Raw genomic sequence first — 25,640 nt, forward strand, 5'->3', positions numbered from 1 at the left:
TATATATTCAATTTTCTGTTATTAAACTTATCTATATGCGAAATATACTGTAAGGGGAAATATTATGATCATGAAAAATTTCAGTTTTCATCAAAGTTACTTGTTTTAAGGTTCCCTGAATTCTAATAACCAAGTCTCACAAAATAGTTTTAGTGCATGTGAAGTTCAAAGATACAAAGTTGTACAAAATTGAAATTATGGATTTGACACCTTGACACTAAGGACTCAAACCCTGGAAAACAATAACACGATTTTCTTGTTTTTTAACCATGACGACTATTGTTGTCACCCGCTTATGCCTCTGAATCTATGTATGTAATCAGCTGATACATGAATGTTTTGCTTTTTTTTTAAACTGAATTACTGAATAAGGACTCTAGAATGTTATAACACGAAAAATAATCCAAAACATTGTAAAAAAAAAAAATTAATAAAAAATACCTTTAGAACATGAAATAAATTTTATTTGTTGTATGCAAAATAAAAGAATACATAAGTACCTAAATAAATTTATAAACTTAAAGACGGCAGAACTCAGAACAATCGTAGCTGGTAGAAGCTAGGACAGTACTAACCATGGTTTAGTACAATCCAGGATGAAAAAACGGTGCTAAAACTCTCACCACCACTCCAAACACAAGGTAGAAAAGTGAGAAAAATCCCTTGATGATACCTTATCTTCCTCCCTACCACAGCTTGATGAAAATATATTAAGGGAGGTATATGCCTGTGATGTTACTACGGCTTACTTCGCTAAAACGACATTTAGAATTCTCACTTTATATCTTTGATTTTTCACTTTTTTACCATTTTCTTGAAAAAGTAAACAGATTGGATTAAACTCACTACATGAGTGTACAATTAAATGATGTTTAATATTAACATTTCCACTGGGTTCTATTTTCATCGAATTAGCCTGACAGGACTTTGTTGCTGTATAAGTATCGACACTTCCACCCTGAGATTGTGTCTCTTATGGAAGGGTTGATAAAAGAAAACAAATGAAGAGCAAATTCATTCTTATTTTATCCAGGGAAACAAAGTTTTTAACTTCACAATATTACCAAAATTTAAGATTTTGTAAAATTAGATTAGATATAATGTAGAAAGGAGTGTTTAAAATATGCTTTCAAGCAAATATCTCTATGCTCTCCTTAAATGTTATATAACATCATTAAGTTTTCCTTCTAACTCTTATTGAATCAGATAGAGGTACTGTAAACTTAAACATTTTCTAGGAAATCTAATTATCAATAATATTATTATATTGAATATGTAATTGTTTATATTACTAAACTGTCAAGCAAATAGATTTGTTTATCTAAAATTAGTTATTATTTCTTTTATTTTTTAGCCTGATGCTTGGTATTATGAAGAGTTAGAATTGCAAGCTATGGAAGGTTTTGATGATGCTGATCCAGATTCAGATTACGATTATGAAGAAACCTATAGTAAAAAGAGGAAAAAGAGAGGAGCACCTGGGAAGCCTGCCAAAAACACAACAATGTCTGATTCTCCTCATGCTAAAAAAGGACCAAAGGTATGTAAATAAATCTTCGAACATTTTCAACCCCGAGCATTTTAGAGCTTGTTCCATCAATCTTCTTAGTTTATTACATTTCATTGTAGTTAGTCGTATGAAGGATTCTAGTTATCACTCAACCCTTCATCATTATAAACCTAGGATTCCTTAATTTCAACAAATAGTTCCTATTCATTTCTCCCTTTTCTATTGCAATGAAGAATCGAAAATCTTTCTCTTATATACAGGGCAGTAAGTGTGAAAATAGTATTTTGCTCATAAGTGGCACCTAGTGCCACCTATGTCAGTGTGGGTATCATCAAACCTCATTGGCACAATTTTCTTGTTTTGACATTTTTTGTAGATTATCATCTCCCAACAAAACAATTTTCATTTAACTGTTTAGTTGTTAACAGTGTTGAACATGGCTAATTTAATGCCTAAATACAACTATTTATGTACAGAGAAAATCAATTTTCTGTTATCTTTCATGAAAACTGCTACAGAATTGCATTACATATTTTTCAAATCTTATTTGAATGCTCGGGAGCATTGTTGGATGAGGATGAAACTCAAATGCAACATCAATTAAATGTGGCAGGAGAAGCCATTTCCATATGTTTAATTCCATGGGAAAAATCCAGTAGACAGATCCACATGAACTTAATGAAAGACTAAAAACCACTTGCAAAATGGTGCTAGCCTGGAACAAATGAAAGTAATTTCTCCATCAAATTTTGACTAGTTATAAAAAGTGGATATATTTGTAGAATATTAGGCATCTAAGACCATGTAAAACTACGGGCTAGTCATTAACATCAAATTAAAGGCCAAATTACTATGGGTGAAAGACAATGCTTTATGTTATGTGGGATCAGAAGGATCTGATCTATTATAAATTTCAATGTATGAAAAACAACCAGACTATATAAAAAGGCAATACATAATTTAATTCATGATAATGCACCACCACACACTGGAAAACTGATCAAGGAAATAATTTAGGCATTTCGTTAGAAAATACTTATGCATGTGGCTTACTAACCAGACTTTGCACCATCCAATTATTATGCACTTGCTGATTAATGTATCACATCTTACAAAAATGGCTCAATGGCTAGTTGGCCTCAAAACAGGAGCAGTTTTTTAGCCTGGCATTTGCAAATTGTCCAAGAAATGCTTATCATTAGTCATTATATATAATATTTTATTATTATATCATTAGCTTATAATTATATACTTGGGATAAAATATATTTATTAATTTTAAACCACATGTGAAAGTATTTCTCAAAGAAATGCCTTGAAATTTTTTTTTTTTGTTATGAAACTTCTTTACCGGCATTCAAATCTAGTAAAAAACAATTATTCTGGAGTAAGTTGAATTTATGACGTGGGATGAAACAGAAATGATGGTGGGGGGGAGGGATGCCGGTCAATTCCAGCAGAAAAACTTTTATATTATAATTAGAGAGTAGGAGCTTTACAATCCCGACATTACTGGAGTGTGTGATCTCCTGTAGTCTCATAATCTCTTATTACAATATAAAAATTTATCTGCTAGAATTAACTTAGGTAATGGCTGTTCTAGTTATCATTATTATTTGGGAACTAATGTTTTCTACGAGAGGGAACGCCTGATCATTATTAATACATTATTCATTTCCAGGAGTTTCACTTCTGTAGGTTAGTCCCAAGACTGCCACAATTTTTATTTTTGTTTTCTCCAAAGAAGGGGTTTCAATTAAACCTCACTCCTTCTCAGGTGGCTAGTACAAGCAAAGTCATATAAGGTACTTCATGGATTCAGCATCATCTGTTACTGATTTTTAAGTATTCGTTATTCTTTATTTTGGTTGTAGGTCTGTACATGATATAAGATCTGAGCAATAAGTTATTGTTAATCCTGATATAATAATAATAGTCCGAAGGTTTGATGCCAATATCACCTATCATTCTCTACATATCCAGTGACACTGCTCCAAATGCGAATATACCAAATCATTCTGAACGCAATCCTACAATTTATGTTTCAGTCTACCGCTCAGATGTTTCCCAGTCCATTTAGTGTTTATTAACATTTTAAGGATTCGTACGTTACTAAGTCCTATGACATTACACGCCCATTTTATTAGCCACAATGTTGTAACCTGAATTATAAAATAACCGGGTACAGTTCTCTCAATTCAGTGTTGTGTAGTCTTCTAAATTCTCCAGTTAATGAGCTCCTTGAATAAATTCTATAGTCTGCTATCCATTTCATAAAAAAAATATGATAAAACTACATTCTGTTTGCTTAAAACTGTAATATATTTTAAATGAAGAATAAATCTATTTATATCAATTTGTAAGCATTGTGATTGGATTGATATATGATTTTTTTTTTTTCAGGGAACAGGGCAAGGCAGAGGGAGAAAGAAAGGCATAAATTACAGTGAGATGGGCGATTCCGAAAAGCCATTTTCATGCGATCGTAAGTAAAACTTCTTTCTTATTATAGGATTGAAGCTTGTACTGGCTGTTAATTATAAAAATTTACTTTTTTTTTAAAGAATTACATCAACAATCTGCAATATGATCATATCTTTATGCCAACTGTATTCTCTAGTTTGTTTGCATACTGCTGCATATGATAAATTTAATGATTAGTTTTTTTTTTTTCAGTTTTTATTTTGTTTTTTATTACTAACCCACTAAGCACGAGTTACATTTAAAGCACTTAAAAAGCATGTGTCTTCATGCGGGTTAGGTCATTTACATTTCTGCTCATCGAATCTTTATATTTGTGATAATTTGATAGTTCATCATTTAGTCTTATTGATTATTACAACTATCCATATTAAGAATTATTTATTTTTTACTTACTATAATCATTTATTTTAAATTATTCAGCAAGTTTTGCGTTTCGTAACTGATGTTCATTAGTAATACTGTGATGATTTATTTTCTATTTGTTATAATCTTATGTTATTTTTTTTTTTATTTAGTTAATCTAAAGTTGTATCGTAAATTTTATTCAAAGCATGAAACAATAACATAGTTTAATATATTAATGCTTATTTCATGATTTTTCAAATCTCCTAATGAGTTTCAATTGTGTATTATTATTGAAATAAAAAAGGTGTACTACTGTTGTTATTCTATGCTTTCTTTAAAAGTTATTATCGTATCATTACATTACCTTTCAAAATTCTGTTGTTTTTGAGAATTAATCTTGATAAAAAATATGACATTTATTTGGTTTTGTTTATATTTTCTATTTCTGTTTTTGCAGCTCCTATAATACAATTATGTTTCTAATTTTCTTATGATTTCTATAAGTGTGGGAGCATACGAATGTGTTTATTAATGAATTTTACCTACAATATCTGAACGCGTTTACATTGCCACCAACTTAAAAATCATTATTCTTACACTCCTTATTTTATTAAAATATATTCGGAAGTTTATAATCTTTTTTCTTTGGATTTTTTGTGAGAAAAAAAAATTGTTTATAAGTAAGATATTATAATTAAATTATAAAATTGATTTTTTGTGTTTAAAGGAAAGAAAATGTAAATATTTTCATTTACTTAAATCGACTCATTTTTAGATTGTTTCAGTCATGATTTTAATAAAAAAAATAAATATTTAATTAACGAACAATTTTTTCAGGTACTACTTTTTTGAGTTAGTGTGGGTATGTTAAATGGCTCTTAGAATTTTTTACGTAAGGGATTGTTTGTATCAATAGTGCTCTTCACACAGCCTTGTGTGGATAACCGAGTTACAGCTTCTTTACTTATCAGTTCCCTCGTATAGAAAACTGAAATTATGAGGCATTACATACATGTAGCTTCATCAATTCAGTAACTGATTTGGTTGGCATATATCATAAATCCTCAAGTAAAGGATCCTATGTTAAAAAAGTTTGAAGTTTCTTTTATCGAATTATATAAAAGGTGTTCTCTTTTAGCTAAGAAAAGCATGGTACTTGCATTCAGCATAAATATGCTTGAGAGCACCATGATTCTCTCTTATTCCAACCAATTGGTGAGATCTTTTCTGTAGTCAACAGTGTTATTGAGTTTAGTTCAAAGAAACTCTTTTCTTTCGACTTGAAAAAGTACTTCATCAAATGTGATATGTGTGTTTACAATAATTTTTATTAAACCTACCGATAACAAGTATCTTTTAAAAAATATATATATATATATATTAATTTCCTTATCTATACAGTCTTATTTTCTAATTGGGCACAGAACTGTTTAAAAAATTCTTTTTTATTCTTCATTTTTACTTAACTTAATCAGAAATCTTCACTTCTGATCGTGGTAAGTTACATTCTTACCCAAAGGAACCCCCCCCCCCTCACCCCGTTCTCCCATCTATGACTTTTATTTTTTTATTTGACGTTGCCAAGTGTCCACTACTGGGGCAATGCCCACTATTTGGTCATTTACTGTTCTATGTTTGTTGAAGAAAAACATTGATGTATACTTCAATTGTTCATCTATTCCGTGAACTGTATATTAGTCTTTAATCATTTATATTTTAATTCAAATCCTTTATATTTTTCCTAAATGTACATTATACTAATGATCAATTAGAAGCGTTAATTACAATTTTTTTTTTTTTTGCAGTAAAATATAGAAAATGTTAAAATCTCTGAGAAAAATTACAATTAGTGGATTCTTATTTTTTTATTTATTTTTTCTATACTGAATTCTGAATATTATTAATTTTTAGTCTCATAAAGATGTAAAATTAGTTATGAATAACTTCTAAGTTAAATGACGACCATTAATTAAATAAAAAAATTGTTTACTCATTTGTTGTAAAAGTATTACTTCATGACTTCATTTTTTTCATAGTTCATTGATTTGAAAACTTAAATATTTGTTTATATTTTAATTTATTTTTATTATTATTTTAATTTTTTTTAATTTAATTTTTTTTTCATGGTTTATTTACTTTGAAAATTAAATAATATATGTGGCATTACCCTCCCTCCCATTTTTAACTTTTTTAAAATTATTACTAGGAATCTTATAGTCCTCAGATTTTTCTAATACCTTTATTAGTCAATAGTTTCAACTGAGATTTATTGTTTATGTTATTATTGAAGAGCTTACTAAAATTATGTATGTATATGATTGTGGGGGTAGCAATGATCAAATTTATGTTACTTATTGCTTTTATAAGTTTTATAGAACTCATTGCTTTTATCATTTTGATAGTACTGATTAGTTATCTAAATTTGATAAAACTAGTTATTTGATTTGATTACTTTTATCAGTTTGATATAACTAATTACTTTTATCAATTTGATAGAAATGTTTGTTTTTATCTGTTTGATACAATTGATTACTTTTATCAATTTGATTGATAGCACTGGTTTAATTTCAGTTACTTATATATTTATGTAAAAAAATGAAATATATTATAGAATGTAATTTATTCTAACAATGATATTTGTTTTTAATGTTTAAAGAAAAATTATATTTAACTAGTGAATAACATTAAATTGATTAAAATAATCATTAAACTGAGTTTTTATTTACTTGTCTTATAAAATAAATTTCCCATTTCTGTTACATTTTAAGTTAAATAATTGATTTTATTTCTGTTATTATTTATTTATTTTTAAATACTCATTATATTTATGAAGTTCTCATTAAATAATCTTTGATTTATATTTTTAATTTTTGTTGGAAGTCTTCAGGCAATATTAATTAGTAATGTTGAAACACAAATTTCTTATAATGATTTTTATTTGGAACAAATCACGTTACATAGCAACGATAATGTTTCTGTCTTATTAATTAATGCACGATGGATGTATTGCAGATTTTCATCATTCTGATAAGGAAAAAACTGTGAAACGTTACCAATGTTATATAATGTAATTTTCTCAAATATAAATTATTAATACCTTAATTTATGGTCTATTTTATTTATTTTAATTTTCTCATCTTTTTCTAATTTTATTTTAAAATGGGCTAAATGATTAATCAGTATTAAGCTGATTATTTTATAAAAATGTAGGGCAATGTGTTTAATTTTTAATATGTATTGATTATGATTTAGGTTTTTCCAAATTTGTGCATATTATTTCTTTTATATATCAGGAATTAATTTAATACCTTATTTTAAAGGACATCTATTTCCTATCTCATCTCTAGTAATTGTCTGCGGATTGAAATTATGATGATGGTTTCATGTTCTATGCTATAATTTTAAAATAGATAACTGAGTCAGTCATTCCTGTTTTATTGAATTTGAAATAAATGATTATTAATAGTTGAAATTTATACAAATCCACATTATTGCTTAGTCTGAATTAGTTTTAAATAGGAAGCTGTTCGTTCATAATTGGAGAGTTGTTGGTGAAAATTCATTTTTTTCATAATTCAGTTTCATGTCTATCTAGATCCTTACCAGCTTTCTTTTGCTGGGTCTTCCTAAAAACATTTCTATTGATGTTTTGGAATTTAACTCACCCGTTAATATTAGTATAAACATTTTGTTATCCTACATTGATTTCTTAATTTAATTCCTTAATTCTTATTTTAAGATTTTGCATTTTCATAATTCTTTTTAAATTGACAAAGAAAATTAAGCTATAGATGTTATGATATTAGGAATCAGTTGTCATTTTGTATTCAGAATTGTTATTAATTGTTTATTTATTGTTATTGTAAACCTAAAGATTGTATTATCACAGCTATAATATTATTTTCTATCATTACAACTATGTTTTCTAATTACGTTTGCTTGTCTAATCTTGTCATACTATATCTTCGCCGCACCTTATTGATGCATTGTTTTGATCTAGAAAGTTATAAATTGAAGTGAATGAATTGTATTTTTAGAAACACAATTTTAACAAATCTACTTTTCTATTACCTTTACTCTCTTTTTACTTTTGAAGCATATGTAATGATTCAATTGTGTTTGTATTGTGGTGTATTTCTTATGTTATTGTGTTGGTTTCTGGTGATGGTTGTAGAATTCCTTTTTAAACACTTAATGATCTGAAGTATGGTAATTATCATATTTATATCTTATGCACAGGCATGCTAAGAGGTTGTTGGATATAAATTGACAACCATTTGTTTCATCATAGGTTTAAATACATTATTGTTTATCACAGTCAAGAATGGCTACAACAAGACAGTTATGTGTAAAACAGCTGTAACTGTTCTTTTGTCCCTTTTGGTTATGTTGGTAGTTATAATTATATCATATTTTATTCATAAGATGACCAATTTAAACTATTAAAAGATTGTCTTAGTTTGAAAAATTTATTAGTAATAATGGAGTAAGGCACATTACTGATCTTACTGTCACACCATATCAGCGTTTTTTTCAGTTGAAGGTTTGTTGTGAAGAAACATTTTTACTACAAATTGGTTTTGTGAAAACTTGGCTGAGAGAGTTTCGTCTACTCTTTATTATTCATAATTTGTCTAGATAATATAGCCAAAGACACTGTTGCTGTAGGGTTTTTGTTTTTATCATAGGAATAATTTAAATGAAACCATCTAATGTTTCAAATCAATCATGGATAAGTATCAATAACAAGAAAAATGCTCAAAAGCAACATGGGAGATTTTTAGTTGGTAATAAGTTATGATTCTAAAATTATTTGATTGAAGTTTCATGACTAGTTTTAGTATTTAAAAGTTTTTTTAATTATTTTGCTGGTCATTTATATTTTAATTTAAAGAAGTAATAACCCTTTATGTTATGGTATTAAGGTATTTCATATAAAGTAGATGTAGAATGTGTGAAAGTACTGTTATGTGGTATGAGTAGATGTGAAATAGGGGGGCCGGGTGGGTATTGTGACTGGTCTTGTTTCAGTTTGCGGTGCCAGGTATAAGACACGACCCGGTCTCACGTACCACTACACACACTCGCACAAGGAGGGTACTAGTTCAGGCGGGGGAGGTGGGACGCGGGCAGCCCACGAGGAAGAGCAGCCAGCCCTCCCTCCCGCCTCCCCACCTCCACCTCCGCTAGATCCAGCGCCGACCTCAGGTTGGACCAAGTTTCAGGACAGTTACCTCACTTTTCTTAATGCCCCCGGTAAATTGATCTATCTTCTTTCTATCTCTGTGTTTCTCTTATATATTAATTAATGTTTATTTTTCATTTTTATACTCCTCATTTTCCAATTTACTTTAATATCTTCCTTGAAAGCATGATTTGAACCCTTGTAGTAGTGGCTTATGTGACAGGTGTATTGATGGTAATAGTGGTGTTGTGTTTCATGGTTTGCAGTTTTGATTGATTAATTTATGTGCATGTTGTAGATCATATTTTACAGTTTTTTTAATTTCCTTTTTTCCAGTTGCAATGATTATTTATAAGATCTAAAGCCGAAGTATTTTAATGTCAAGTATCATATTGATACATATGTGATAAAATTTGTAATCTCTATTTTTTAATTTAAATAAGGTAGTTGTCCATGCTCTTATGTTAATGTAAAATATATAAATATTTAAATTCACCTGTTATTGTTCCTATTTAATAGTGGCATTGGGTATTTTATTTAATATTTTGGCAGCAATATATGGAATTTCTTTTATTTAATTTATACTTAACTAGAACTAGACTAAGTATTTCCATATAATTTGAATTTTGTTACTTATCAACTTATGAAATCGGTGCTATTATTATACAGGCTTAAATTACTACTCGAGGTATTAATGCACTAGTTACTGTAGGTCCAGCTTATAAGGATAAGTTATTTAACTTCAGTCTTACTAGAGACATGTAAAAACAATCAATTATTCTAATATACCACTTCATTGTTTAAATTACTACTGTTTCATATCAATAACCTTAAATAATTTATATAATAGTTATTTGGTAGTTTTCAATTGTGATTGGTTATTTTACATTGCTTATCTGATTTAGGTTATAGCTTTTGAAAGTGACTGGTTAGTTTAAAAATAAGATTTTTTTAATAATTATTCGTATCTAATGCAGTGGCCATAACATTTATTGCCTCCAGCCAAATTTTAATGTCGATGTCACTGTACCATTTTTATAAATTCATTTAATCATATTCATAATTCATTATTTGTTGTTATAATGAGAAAATAGAAATGAATTAGCATTTTTTAATTAAAACTAAAAAGGCATAAAATACTGTATGGTTCCTTAGCCAATTCTCTAGTGTTCATGTAAGAGAGATAATTTCTTCCTACCTCTCACTTTCATGTTGCAAAAAGTTAGCTATTGACTGTAACATTGATTTAATTTACTCAATTCAATTTTACAGTTTAAAGTAAGTTCATTGCTAATGATCTTTCAATTATTAAACCCTCTGTGAACTGGTTACACTTTAACACTTTAAATATCCTTCAGATTAACTGGCCTGTTGAGAAAAATAAAAAAAAGACAATTCTTCCTAACTGCCTCAAATAAGATGGGGGCCTAATGTTTCCTAGAGAGGAAACAATAGAAATAAGGGACAGCTGATAATAGATTAGTAATTACTGTGGCTCCTCATAATGATATTTGTCGTCAGGGTAATACGTATCCTAGAAGAGCCAAGTATTAAATTGATTGAACTTAGTATGTGGACTGCAATATACATATATTATATTCTGAGATAGTTGTTCTCACTTTTGTTAGTTCAGTTTTCATATTAGTACTGACTGGGCTTTTGTGTATTGCCATTAAAAAAAATTTTTTTTTATCGAGAGATTGATAACAATGGAAGAATTAACATCTGGACAAGCTGAAAATTTGGACCAGGCTGGGCTAAATTTTGAAATGTTGGACATAAAAAATTTTTAATATTCAAGAAAAACCAAATACTGGTTTTGATAAAATCATATATTGTAGTGGTTGTTTGTTTAATGGCAGTCTAAATCTCCCACTTTTTATTATCAGTAAATCGGCTAAACAACATGCTTTCAAGAATATGAATCTTTCATACTTTCTTAGATGATCTAGAGTTCCTATAGTGTATATTAAGTTTTTTTTTCCCAGAAACATTGCCAAGGGTATTATTATTATATTATTTTTTGTGTATTCCTTCAAACCTATTAAGAATTAAAAACTTATTAAAAAATCATAGAATGGGAATGATGTAGTGGAACACAAGATGGTGGATTAATAATAATAATGAAGGCCTAACGAACCCAAAGATTCAATGCCGATACCACCAAACGCTCTCTGCATACATCCTTCAAGTGATGCTCCTCCAAACCCAATTCTACTAAATCAGTTTTAACACAATCCTCCCATCTACGTTTCGGTCTACACCTTGGACGTTTACCTGTCAGTTTAGTGTTTATTAACATTTTAGGGATCTGCTCGTTACTGAGCCCTACAACCTTACTTGCCCATGTTATACGCTGCAATGCTATAACTTGAATTATATTTTATTATCAAGATGGTGGATTAGAGAAAAAAAAATAGTATAGATTTAACTCCTATAACATCATATCTAAATTTAAAAAAAAAATTAATAAACATGGGTACAAACTTCAATACACCATGTCTTTGCTAATCTAATACTGGTCGGATTAAATCAGTCACTTTTATTTTATTTTTTGTAGGGTATTTGATTGCCTTTCTAATGCATTTACAAACGATTTAAAACGAACCTACAAAAAAAAAATAAACCAGAGATAACCATGGCACTGGAACTCACACAGACAGGCTAATAGCCTATTAATTGGGGGCTCTAAAATGGATTGATCTTCTGAAAACTGCTCATCAAAAATTTGATTCAATTAAAATATTCTCCTTACCTAGGTGGTTAGGAAAGTAAAAATATGATTACAAAACCATATCTCTGCTATATCTGACCTGATATCAGTGTTATTTTTTTTTATTTTTTTTTTTTAGGTAATTTTATCACCTACTGAAGTGAGGCGCCCTAATTGGAAAGAAGAAAATAATACATTTAACTAATGATTAAAGATATAAGAAAGGGATTTTTAACAGATTCTTACACTGTCTATCACAAAATGTTTTGACCCTCAACACTCATTTTCAAAATAATATTTTGAATTATACGAACTATGAACATAATAGTTTAGAATGTGCTCCAATTATTTTAATCTTGGAAATTTCACAACTGCTAAACGGTTACTTCTATACCAAACGTAATATTTTCTTCAAATGGTAGGTAAATTTTTTGCTAGAAAATGCTTGATTAAGTTGACCATATAATGAACGCTCTTCGTGCAATAGGTTTGGACATAATGTGGATTTAGACCTTGTACCAATCTATGATTGGTCCTAAAATATATTGATCATATTATTTTTGTTTTTCCAAAAACCTGTAGAATATAAAATAATTGAATGAATTAAGTACATTGGTTACATATCCTCTTTTTTTTTCTTTTTTTCCATGTCTTTAATTGAGGGTTATAAATTGTCTCACAGTCTTATTGATTGTTTTGGACTGTCCTACAGTCCAAGATGTAAATTTCTGGGGAGCCTATAAGAAAACAGTACTATTGATAATATAATATTTTAGGACTGTTCAAATTAGGAGGATATAATGCATCAAATAATAAAGATGATTGAACAGTTTGTCCAAAACATATGAATAATTGTGATAAAAAGTATTAATGTTTTTTCTTAGAAATAACTAAATAATAAATATTTAATTTAAACTAAATTCAATATTGATGTTAATCTTTCAATAGTGTTCATTTAATTTATATACATATTTAGATTCATCAATAGAGAAACATTGCCAGGTCAGGTATTTAGTAACATACTAAATATAAATATTATTGTACTTTTAATGTGGATTGGCTGTACTATTAAATAAATAGCTTAGAAAGTATTCCATTTACAAGCTCAGACAAGAATGAGAGTTTATCAAACTTGTTTATATATTCTAAGATGTATTTACCCTTGTTGTTCGGAGGGTGGGAATATAGGAATGTGGAAGAATAAAGTTTTAAATGAAGCCTAAGAGAAAACTTAATCATTTGAACTAATTATCACATTCCAAAACGATATGAAATGAAAAGTATTGTAGGAACTTCTTCTATGAGGAAGTGTATACTATACATATAGGATAAAAACAATTAGTTGAATTATATATAAAAATTAGGGGATTTATTTTTACCATGCCATACTGACCCGTGCTAAACTAGTAATATGCTTCAAGGATACTATAGGCAAATTAATATTTACATACGTAAGAAATCATTCCTACGATTATTGTATTAATTGTTCTCTGGTCCATTATGCTGAGTTTATATCTTCCATGAATATAACCAGTTCTTTGACCAAAAGATTTGTTGTAAAGTTTAATATTGACAATAAAGATTATATATTTTGCTTTTATAAAAGTTCATTTGTGTCTATATATGTTATTATATATTATGAGAAGTACAGTATAAGGGAGAAATTGCCTCTAGGCCTATAAAGATTATCGATTTACTACTTTTAATTTAAAAAATTTTTTTTAAAATTAATTATGAGTGACTAACTATATATCCTCGCTGACCCAGACATTCTAACAGTATATTAATTGATGATGGTAATTAGTTTTAATTGCTTTATCACTGACAGACCATTGTGTGTGAGATATCCTTATTTTGTTTAAGTGTTTTAATTATGCATGATGCATGTCCAATGGTTGGATAGGTTGCTATTAATTCCATGTTTAATTTTAGCCATTTTTTATTAATTTTATTTATTTTTTTTTATTCACATAATTTTTTTGTATATTTTTTTAATTTTAAATATCTTTTTTTTTTTTTTAAAGCTACAGAAATATAATTAAAAACATTATAAATCTGTAATTAGCTTAAATTTTGTTTTATTATATATTTGAAGGGATAATTTTACTAAATTATTCCTCTGTAGTTGGATAGCGATACACTCTGTTCATAGTAAGAGATGCAATTATTAACTCGGTGTTGTTTGATCTGTTAAAAGGGTGAAGTGACTGACTGAAGGGTGAACGCTGGTGGGATCCGACTCTTACTATCTGAGCAGAGTGTGTTCGCTCCTCCAGCAAGCTACACGGATGTGCAACTCAACTTCCTTCTTTACAATTAAATCTACATATTGTGATAAAAACATTTCAAATCCATTTTATATAATTTTAAATTAACTTTTCACTGTAAATAAACAATTTTATGAAAAGTAGTTATTAGTTATAATTATATAATGTAATTATATATTTATAACTGTTAAATTACTTTATTATTAGTTAAAATTTGCATTGTATTTTCGTTTAGTGTATATATTTTTATATATACTTGTTCTTTTTTTACTTATATATTTATGATTTCCAACAAGTGCTTCTAGATCTTTCATAATTATTTGAATTCAGAAAGTGTCTTAATAATATCACTATTTTTAATTATAAACTTGAAGAATTAGCCAAGCCTTGTTCAAATTTTGGAAGTAATACATGTTTTATGATTTTCTTAGTTCCTTCAGTCTTAAATATATTTTCTATCAAAACTTATCATTTTCGGATTGTTTAAATTTATGTTTTTAGTAATCTTTATTTTAGGATTTGTTGTCTCTCTTTTTATTTTATTTTTTAATCTTAACATTATTAAATTTTTAAAAAAATGTTTTCGTATGTTATGGAGGGCCATAATTGTAAATTCCTCTTGAGCAAGTCCTAATAATAGACTGCTAACAGATGCCTTATAAACTTTTAAATGTATGTCATCCCCTTTTGTTTCTATACCTGCCTCATTCACTTTTGTATTGTAGGAACTTAAGGGAAAAAATCATATCGGAGTATGATTAGTTTTTTTTTTCTTTATTTATTTTCCTCAAGTACAAAGATTGTTAGGCAATGTTCCTTGCATGAAGTGCTGGTTGGCACATTCATTGGTAAATTTAGTTGCATGAATAAGTTTTGAGAAGGGACCAAGGCATGCAGTGTTGTCATAAGACTGCTCAATCCAATTAAGTAAATCTATATTTAGGTTCCTTTATGGCTTGAAGCTATATTGGTTTTATTTATTTATTTATTCTTTTTTTTTTTTTTTGTTTATTAAAATTAAGTTAAAATTTTTATTATAAAGAATAAATAATGATCAACAAGGGCTGTCAAGCATGCTTTCGATCGTTTTGCATGTTGGTATCCCTTTTAGACTTTTTTAAGTATTGAGTTTTTAGTTTTATTGGTCACTAGTCCATATTTATATAAATGTATCTGTGGTTATTACTTCTTTAGTATATTTCTATTTGTTATTGTTTGTTTTTCTTTAATTGAACTCTTAAATGTTCATTTAGTAAATATCTTTTCAATACTATATTGTAATTTGAAAAATGTTTATTCTGTTTATCTTTTAAGTACTCAAAAGATCATATAATATATTATTATGTAATGGTACATATAGTAAAGTTATGTATATGTAATTTGAAAATCTCATCCCAAATATATTTGGAATATGGACATTAAAATCTTCCCAAATAATTTATATTTGGATAGGAGGTTATGTAGTTTTGGGTTAAGTATAACCATAGTTGAAGTACTTTGCCTCAGAATTGTTATTTGTTCTGTTGTTATGTCTAGTTAACTGCCATGTAGTGTTTGTTAAAATGTGTTTTGTTTATAATCAAGCCAAAGTTTAATTATATAAACATTTTGTTATTCTGACACATTCCTTCCCTTACTTAGTTTCTGTTTACAGATAAATAATATTGATTGTTTAAATTATGCCTTATACAGATTTTATTGTAGCCTTACAATTGATGATTACAATGTTAATTAAATATAATTATTTACTATGGTTTATAGAGGTAGTGGATTATTATCACCATTCATGTAACCTGGAGCTTTGTTATTTCAATAAAAATCAATATACAGCTGACTCAGTTGTCTGTTTTTAATATATCTTATAGTTATTACCAGATGAAATACACCCAGTGTTGCATGACAGTTATTAACTTCTTTTTACTGCCTATTTGGCCTGCTATTCTTTCTTGTTTTTGATAACTTGTTATTAAATATTTTATTTTAATGCTAGTTTGCTTCATTTTCATCTATTAAAATACATTTTCAAAATATGCTTAGTGAGAAGTTTTAAAATTAAAATATACTTGATGTAGATATTATGACAAAGATGGGTATGAGGAATGGGCATAGGCAATGCTCGATCCATGACCTAAGTGACCATTCACTGATGAAAGGTTTTTAAGAATTCTTTATAATTTCACATTTTATCAAGATAAAATATAGATTACTTAAATCAGTCTATTATAAAATAAAATATAAGAAGTCCGTGGATATATTACTTAAATCAACAAAGAAGCAATTCTTAAGAGTTTCTATCAACAATGATAATAGTTCTTCCGTTGTAAACAACATAAAACTTATAGAAAAACTTAAACAGATACATAAAATCGTCTAAAATTAATAAAGTAATGATACCCAAAATATTGACAACAATATTACTTCTCCATTAAAGCAAATAACGCATTTTGTTAATTAATTACAATTCCGTAATAACATATATAATTGATAATTTAAAAAATGTGATAATTTATATGGAACAAAAAAAAAGTGTGGAAAATAAAATTAATCTAACAGTACCTATCTCTATCTATATACTAAATTTATTTTAAAATTATTATCGGTAGGTGATTTTAATTACAAAGTTCAGAATCAAGACAAATATAATAAAGTTAATAATTGACTAAGAAAACATATTTGAAAATATCCAAACATCAGACTATATTTTTTATTTGATAAAAAATTAAATATATTTCTATGTTAATGTAATTTAAGATTTTAATAAACCATTGTGATAACAATTTTAGTGCAAGAGTAACCAACTGATGAATATACACTTTTTTTTTTATTTAATTAATTTCTATGAAACATTTATTAAATTATTAATGGTTTTTAACCTTATAAAATCTTATCATTTTCCACCTTCAAATATGTGTGATGTATACTAATAAATAAAAATAGAAAAGCGTATAAACTTTTTATGCTATTAAAATTATATTTTGAGTAAATTAAAGGATATTTCAGCATATATTTAATAATAGCCAATACAAGAAAATAAAGATTTAATTTTATTCTTGTGTATCATTGTTAATGGGGATTTCGGACCTGCTCCAACTAATCCTTAATAATTTGTCATATAGACGATTATAATGATTCTTTAAATTCTAGAAACAGTAAACAAGAAACAATATTCATTCTTTATAAACTGTAGAATCAAATGAATACCTTAATCTGGGACTATTGGATGACTTGGGTACAATAGTTGATTATGAAATAGAAATTACCTAGTGGGCTAAAACACTCATAAAAACTAAACAACAGCTATTTGAAAGAACTTTTGTTTAGTTTTGAGCTAACAATGTTTCAGTCTGCTAGGTTTTCGCATTCAAAATCAGCTCTAATGAATTATTCTTATAACTTTTAAAAGTTATATGGCTTTTAGATTATACCTATCAGTAAAGGTTTTTTTTTATTTTATATATATATAATCAGAACATTTAACGAAACAATTTTTATTATTTTTTGTTTGATGTATTTCGTAATTTTTCCATATACTGGGGTTACTTTGTGTTGTGACAACTCTAATAGCTTTGAAACAGTCTGTCAGATGACCTCAGTTGAGAAACTAGCCCCAGTCCTGGTACTAACTTTGAAATGTTTCTAATCTACGTAAAATCAAAACTTTTTTCAGATCTGCCTCTGTGCATATTAAATATTTCTTATAAAATTATTCTTTTTAAAAGAGAAAAAATAAATATTGGACACAAACTATCTTTCAGTCCTCATAAGTTTGTATGTTCAAATCTCCTCAGCTCAACCAAACATCACAATTCTAAACATGAAATTCCAAGTAGTTAATGAAGACCCATAAAGCTTAGTGATTTTATAAAATACAAAGAATCTGGTCATTTTTAATATTAAAAAAATCTTACAAAAACCTTATGTATTAATAACAAATATTTTACTATACTCAGTTATCTGGGATAGATTAAGGAATTATTCTTCAATCGAAAAAATTATAGGGTTATTCATGAATAGTACATTTAGTCAGAGGGTGCATTTTAGATAAGATTTAATTAATTGAAATAACCACATTATAGTACCTGTATCATTTTTATACTGTGGGTACAAATTTATATCCTTAGAATTAAATTCTAAAACCTTTTTTTAACATTGTTATTTGTAGGTTCACATGTCTTCTCAGGAGAGGCCTAGGTCTATAGAATCCAGTTTGTAATGTACTTACAATGTTTACTCTTTATAAATAAAGGCATATTAAATATTTTTAAAAGACAGGCAAACACTCTGGTCTAATATGTAGCAAGGATAATTCATTCTATTTATGAATTATTGATTCCATCTAGTAATGAATTTATACTGTTTGTTTTTTCTTTAGTCATTTTCCTTTGATAGACTAATCAGACATCATTTAGTTTGAACCGAGTAAATAAATAAATTATATTGCTTGTAAATAAAAAAAAAAGTGTTGATTGATTTGTTGAAAATTATATTCTATTTTAATAATGAGTTTTCTTTTTCTTTGTACAACCCTCTATTTTTGGTTCATGGTATACCTATTTTGATTTTCATTTAGTTTTTTGCGTGCTCATTTATAATATAATCTATGCCAAGCTTTGTATCATAAGCTTTAGAATTGTTATCGTTTTATGCTTTGAACATATTTCTATTTATTTACTTAATAAGTTAGGAAATATTTCCTCATTTAACAAAAAATATTAGATAACTTAACTGTTTTGTTTCAATAAATTGTAATGCATTTCAGAAAGAAAGAGAAGGTCAAGGGTCAAGTATTAGAAGAATATGAACAATTATTAATTGACAGTTGTATCATTGAAGTGTTTATTTGAAACTATGTGATGTTTTATTAATAATTTGAATTCTACTTTTTTTATAATTAATAAAATTTATGACCAGATTACCATTTTATTTATAATTTATAAGAGTGCATACATAATTCTCTTATAATATTATTAATTGATTATTTAGGCGTGACCATAGATGATGGGACAACTGTTATAATTGGATTCATAAAATTATCATGAAAAGTATTATGCGTTCATTGGATTTATCCATATGAGTCGTTAACCTTGAAACAAAGACATATCTGTTCTGATTAATTAGTTTCCATATTGCACCTTTAGCAAAAAAGTTAAGTACCTAATGAACTAATAAAAACATTAAATACCTAATCGGCCAACAAAATAATTATGCATTTATTAGCCTTGAACAAATTACGCACCTAATTGACCAAGAAAAAATTAAGCACATAAACGACTATGACAAAAATTGAAGAATTATTGCCTGAGAAAAAAATTAAGCACCTGTTTAACCCAGAAAAAAATTGAGCATGTGATCGACCCAGAAAAAATTAAGCACATCGACCTAGAACAAATTAAGCACTTATGCTACCAGCAAAATATTAACCTCTTAATTGACCAAGTATATATTAAGCACCATATCAACCAAAAAAAAATTAAGCACGTAATCGACTATGAAAAAAATTAATCCCTCTTAAAATTTCAGGTTTTAGATACCTAAATGTGAATTCCAAAAATTAAATAAAAAAAAAAAGAATCTATTGATGACTTTTCTCCGTAACCTCTGGGTTTCTAGATTTAGTACCAAAATCATAGGCTACCTCATATTGATACTAGAAATTCGTTTGTACCATCTGTCATTTCATTTCGGAAAGATAACTAATTTGAGATTTCACACACCCACGTCTTATACATTTATGAAGATAAAGGAAAAATTTAATATGTTTTTGTATCATTATCCTAATGTGTTAAAAGAAAAGATATATTAAATATTATCTCTTGAATGAGTACACTGATTTCAGTGCCATTTTTTTTTTTTTAATGGTTTTTGCCAATGCCGTTGTAGCGAACTGGGTACCTTGTGTGCAACAACAGCTGTGCTATATCTAAAAACCTGTTTCGCAATTGCCATAATTTGCCTAAAACTATTGCATAATACAATTAACTGTAATGCCTTAGCAATTTTGATAAAAATCTTTTCCTTTAAGCCCTTAAATGTTTCTTATGTCATATGAGTCTGTGAGAAAGAGCAAGAAAAAGGTTTTGAAGATAAGAGTAAATAAAATTACCTGTGAAAACAAAAAAATACATCCTAATTGGAGTGGCATCATCAAAGATTCAGCTTACTAGATTTTGTACCCATGTTTTTAAAAGTATTATTGAAGTGTTCTGTGTATACTCCAATAGAAATCTCCTCACTTTTTATTAGTGGAAAAAAATATATGTTGAGATATTCCAGATACTCATTTGAATTATAATTAAATTGGGTATGGGTACTAAGCTTAGTGTGAAAAAAAAAAACTGTTAACTGAATAATATTAACAAAGATAAAGCAAATAATTGTTGTATTGGTATCTGGAACCAAATTCACCCCACTAAGATCCTGTGATTTTGACATTACTATATACCAATTTTCTTTTTTTAGGCTTGGTTTAATGATTCCAAAACATCTTTTATTGTTTGTTATTTACTAGTTAATAATTTAAATAATAAAAATGTACTCGAATATGTTTATTTTGATAAAGTTATTTTTTTTCTTCAGATCAGGTGGAACAGTTGTCTATTTCCTTCTTGGCAGCCCAATATAGTCGCAATTTTCTTCGCCATTTGTCGTTGATGTCACAAATTTTATATTTACTAGGACCACAGCATTGCAAGAGATAGTCAGTGTCCAGAGGCATGTCATTAGTACATGCACTTTAGGGTGAGTCTGATTCCAATTCTATGCAGATGGGCTTGGAGCTAATCATGTTCAGTGAGTAATTTAAAATTTGCAACGAAATCTCTTGTGGTTGAATGCAGTACTTTTTTTTAGTTGTCCTTTCCACGTTTTCCCTTCTAGATTTTTCTTTGTGATATTGATAAACTTTGAAAATAAAGAGCTGCGAATAGAACGCATACACGGCTAGTATTGAATTTGTTTTTGCAGTCTATTTTTCTTTAATTAGAAAAAATTAATGAAATTTGAAATTGTTCTACGTGAACTGTCCGCCTCTTTCTTGGTTCCTGTACACTCTCAATGGTTACCACGTTATGTTCCCTAATGGTTATCACCCGGAATGGCCCCTCATAGCGCCGAGATTCTTTGCTCCTATTGGACCCTAAACAGCGATACACGACAGTCCCAATTCTAATGTCTTCCATCACGTCACAAAGGTTTAGATTCTGTCGTTCCACTCGCCGACATTTCTCCCTCTCTATTCGCCCTCTCGCTTTCTCCAACAACTTCCGCATGACCATCCCATGATTCACTATTTCCCCATCCACCTCTGCCGTGTCCATAAAGTTCCTTCGTCTCCCTTCCAGGCCAAAGAGGACTTCAAAAGGTGAAAACCCCATAGTGGTATGAATGGAGTGATTATACGCAGCTATCGCCCTTACCATTGCCTCATCCGGCTCCAGACCTTTGTCCGCATGATATACCCGCAAATGGTCACTCAGAGTGCTATGCAGTCGTTCTATACCCCCTCTACTTTTAGGATGACCTGGGGTGTTAATATGCCAGTCGACCTCTAACTTCTTCATCTCTCCCCTGATCATGGCATTATCGAATTCCCGACCCCCGTCGGAGGAAATTCCTATCTGTCCTGCTGTCCTAAGTGGTTCCAATGCAGTGGGTGTTTCCTCTTGCACGGCCTTAGGCGGGTGGCGGTCGTACTTCGTACTGAGGCATATATCGCAACCTCCTATAACTTCCTGGACCGTCTTTTTCATCCCTCACCAAAAATAGCGATGTTTGAGAGCCTGTAACGTCTCGCTCACACCGCGATGATTGGTTTTTCCTTGATGGTGAGCTAGAGTAACCTCCTTTTGCCGTTCCCCGTCTCGCACAGTCTCCACCATCATCGTGCATCGGATAAACATCCTATCGATCCCCACTTGTTCCAGTCTCCACAGCCGTTTGATCTTCTCCCATATGACCTCATTCCCTACGTAGAGATAGTAAGTTTTCCTGCCTTCGATGCATCCATTAGCGCCCGACATATCTGATTCTCTCTGTAGATGTCTGTCAATTTTCTGCTTCCGTATGCCACTGGCTGTTCTCCTTTCTCACTATCCTTCGAAAGCACCGCCCCCAACGCGTATTCACTGGCATCCGTCGTAATTGTGAACTGTTTACTGAAGTCTGGGAATGCCAGTACCGGTTCTCTCTGCAACCTTTTCACGCACCGTTTGATGTTATTCTCCATGACCGGCGTTACCACTATACGGCTACCCTTTTTCAGGAGATTGTGAAGGGGGACTAAATGCTCCGCCATCTCCGGCACGAAATGTCGGTAATAATTAAGGAACCCCAACAACCGCCTGACCCCTTTTACATCCCTGGGGACTGCCATTCGTTGTAGAGCCTCCACTTTGTGCGCATCGAGTTTAACCCCGTCCTTCGAGATGATGTGCCCCAGAAAACCGATCTCCTCCTGACCCAACGACGATTTTTCCCGAGACAATTTGAGTCCAAACTGAAGAATTCTGTTAAATACGGTCTTTAAGTGTGTTTTGTGTTCCCTCTCTGACTTACTAAAAACTAATAAATCATCCATGTACACTTGACACATGGAGTCATCTATACCCCTAAGAAATTCATCCATAAGTCTCTGAAAGATAATGGGGGCATTCTTCAGTCCAAACGGCATTCACGTAAACTCGTAGTGGCCCCATTCGAACGTGAATGCTGTTTTCGGTTGGTCTCTTGGATGCATCCTTATTTGATGATACCCAGCCATGAGATCCAGAGTGCTAAATAACGTTGATCCACCCAACCTATCCAGTATATCATCCAACCGGGGAATAGGGTACCGCTCATCCACCATATTCTCGTTTAATTTTCGGTTGTCGATGACTACTCGGTACTTCTCCTTTTGCTCCCGCATGACTGCTTTCTTTTTTACAGCCCATAAGGGGCTGTAAGGGCGAAGTGCTATTCACAATAATGCCTTGTTCCCTTAAGTTCTCAATCTCCTCCCGTATATGCTCACGTAGTGCCTGTGGATATCAACGTTCCTTTACATAGGTTACCTTCTCCCGCTTTAGCTCTATTTCATCCAACGTCTCCCCCGTTGCCGATAACACCTCCCCTTCTTTAAAGAAGATATCCTCGAACTCCTGCATGATGCCCTGCCTCCAATTTCCTTCCCTTCTAATCGCCCCCACCCGTACGTTACCATCCTTCCCCAATCCCTGACACGGAAATGTGTACCCTCCTATTTTGACATCCTACCGACCTGCTGTATTTTTAACTCTCGCACCCGCTTTACCCAACAGATCACATCCTATAATTGCCTTATATTCCCGTGGCATCTCTTTGACCACATGTACCATAATTGAACCGGTTAACCCCCATCGACTCAACCCCATACTTGCCTCCCCTTCAACGCTACAGGGCCCACCCAAGGTGACTAACCTACAATTACATACTTTCACCTGGGGTGTCTCCACTCCTCCTCTCAGCCTGTCTAACACTCCTCTGCACACGATGGTGTTTGAACTCCCAGTGTCGATAAGGCATCTCACTCCTCCCATGCAGATGATAGGCAGACCGCCACGCTTTCCCTCGACGCTGGAACTCACCAACACGTGGCTGCCTCTCCCCTGGTACGCACCTCAGATTTCTTCTTGTTTCCTTCCTTCATCCTCCGCCCGCCTTTCTCCTCTTCTCACCTTCTCGAATCTTTTCTCACCTCCTTCCAACTCCGTTTCCGATGTTTCGGACGTTTCGGCCGACTCCGTTTCCGACTCGTACGCTCTCCTTAGGATTCTTCTTCTCCCCATTCTCTGACCATTCACCTCCATTGGTTCGCCCTGGTTCATATTTCTCCGCCTGAATATATACGGACAATTCCTCGCCATATGTCCTTCATTCCTGCACTTGTAACATTTTGTACGGGGGCACTGCGCCACCAGGTGTCCAGTCCTGCCACAGCCATGGCATTTCCGGTCCTCTCTCCTTCCGCTACCTTTCGGCTTGCCACCCTGGTTTGGTCGCCTTTCACCAGTCCCACTTCTTTCCCTTCCGCTCTCGCGGAACTCTCTCCTTCTCCATGAGCTTGGTGCAGCTTTCGGTCGACTATACACGACCCTTTTCCAGCTCTTCAACTCCCGTCCTAGCTTCTTCCTCCCTTGTGCTCGCGTCCATCATTTCTTGGGCACATTCCACAAAACTCCCGTGGCAAGCCCTCTCGTTTCCCGGTCTCTCTGGCCAACTGCACCTTTAAGATGGTGGACAGGAACCCCTTGATCCCTTACAACTCCGCTATGCTCCTCGTCTCGCTCATCTTATCCGTAATTTGATTGAAACGGGCAAGGAGGATTCCAGCGAACTGCCCATTGCTTTGTCTCGACTTCTTCTCTTCCCGGAACATCCGGAAAATGTCCTCTTCAGGGGTCCATCTGCCCCCGCCAAACACCTTTTTCAATCTCTCCTTCACCAGGCTCCATGGCGTTTCCTGATCCGCCTGGATATGGTTCAGGATGTTTCTTTTTATTCGGCAAATCACTGCCGCCCTCAACGACATCGCATCTGCCCTGCTCAGCAAATTCTCCCCTTTTTTCGCCGCTATACAGACTATTAGGTGATCTCCGCCTTTAATAAAATGATTTAGCTCACTAACCTGTGAATCCGGTGAATTTCTCTAAATCTGAAACAGCATTCCTCAATTTCTGTGCTGTCCCAGTGCGAACCTTAATCCATTCCAGGGTGGTCGCATGTGCTGACGCCAAGGTCGTTGTCGGTAGTGGCGGAAGTCCCTGCTCTTGCGATTCCACCATTGTCGCTTCCTGAGTATTTTCGGGAACCGTCAAAACCGCTGCTCTCAAAATATTCTCCATAAAATTTCAGCCTAAGCTAAAACAAGAAAAGTCAAGAGAGAGAAGGGAAAAAAAACAATTTCGTTACTGCCTTCGTATTACGCGGTCTGAACTTCCCGGGTTTCGGCACCAGTTATGATGAGTCAGAACTCAAGAGTTAAAAAAAAGGAAAAGAGGGGCACGAAATGAGACACGCAAGCTCAACTAAGATACTACTTTATTGTTCTGTATAATCCTATATATATATATACCTTCTGGCTTGTTTACATGGGGAGTTTAGGTATTAAGACTCATAATAC

At 31.1% G+C, this 25,640-nt stretch overlaps 1 protein-coding gene across 4 annotated transcripts in view; it reads left to right on the plus strand.

The window, feature by feature from the left end:
- The window catches only part of d4, a 37,460-nt gene that overhangs the window by 5,477 nt on the left and 6,343 nt on the right, over nucleotides 1–25,640 (plus strand). For 3 of the 4 annotated variants that reach the window (XM_014429953.3, XM_014429952.3, XM_014429954.3), the window contains exons 4-6: nucleotides 1,355–1,540; nucleotides 3,913–3,994; nucleotides 9,370–9,594. In XM_014429953.3, the coding sequence (XP_014285439.1) occupies nucleotides 1,355–1,540; nucleotides 3,913–3,994; nucleotides 9,370–9,594 (493 nt within the window). The remainder of the gene's footprint in view (nucleotides 1–1,354; nucleotides 1,541–3,912; nucleotides 3,995–9,369; nucleotides 9,595–25,640) is intronic. The other variant, XM_014429955.3, reaches the window with a different exon arrangement.

The sequence above is a fragment of the Halyomorpha halys genome, unplaced genomic scaffold (assembly GCF_000696795.3).
Source record: "Halyomorpha halys isolate HHAL.00 unplaced genomic scaffold, Hhal_1.1 Scaffold840.1, whole genome shotgun sequence".
NCBI classification, from domain to species: domain Eukaryota; kingdom Metazoa; phylum Arthropoda; class Insecta; order Hemiptera; family Pentatomidae; genus Halyomorpha; species Halyomorpha halys.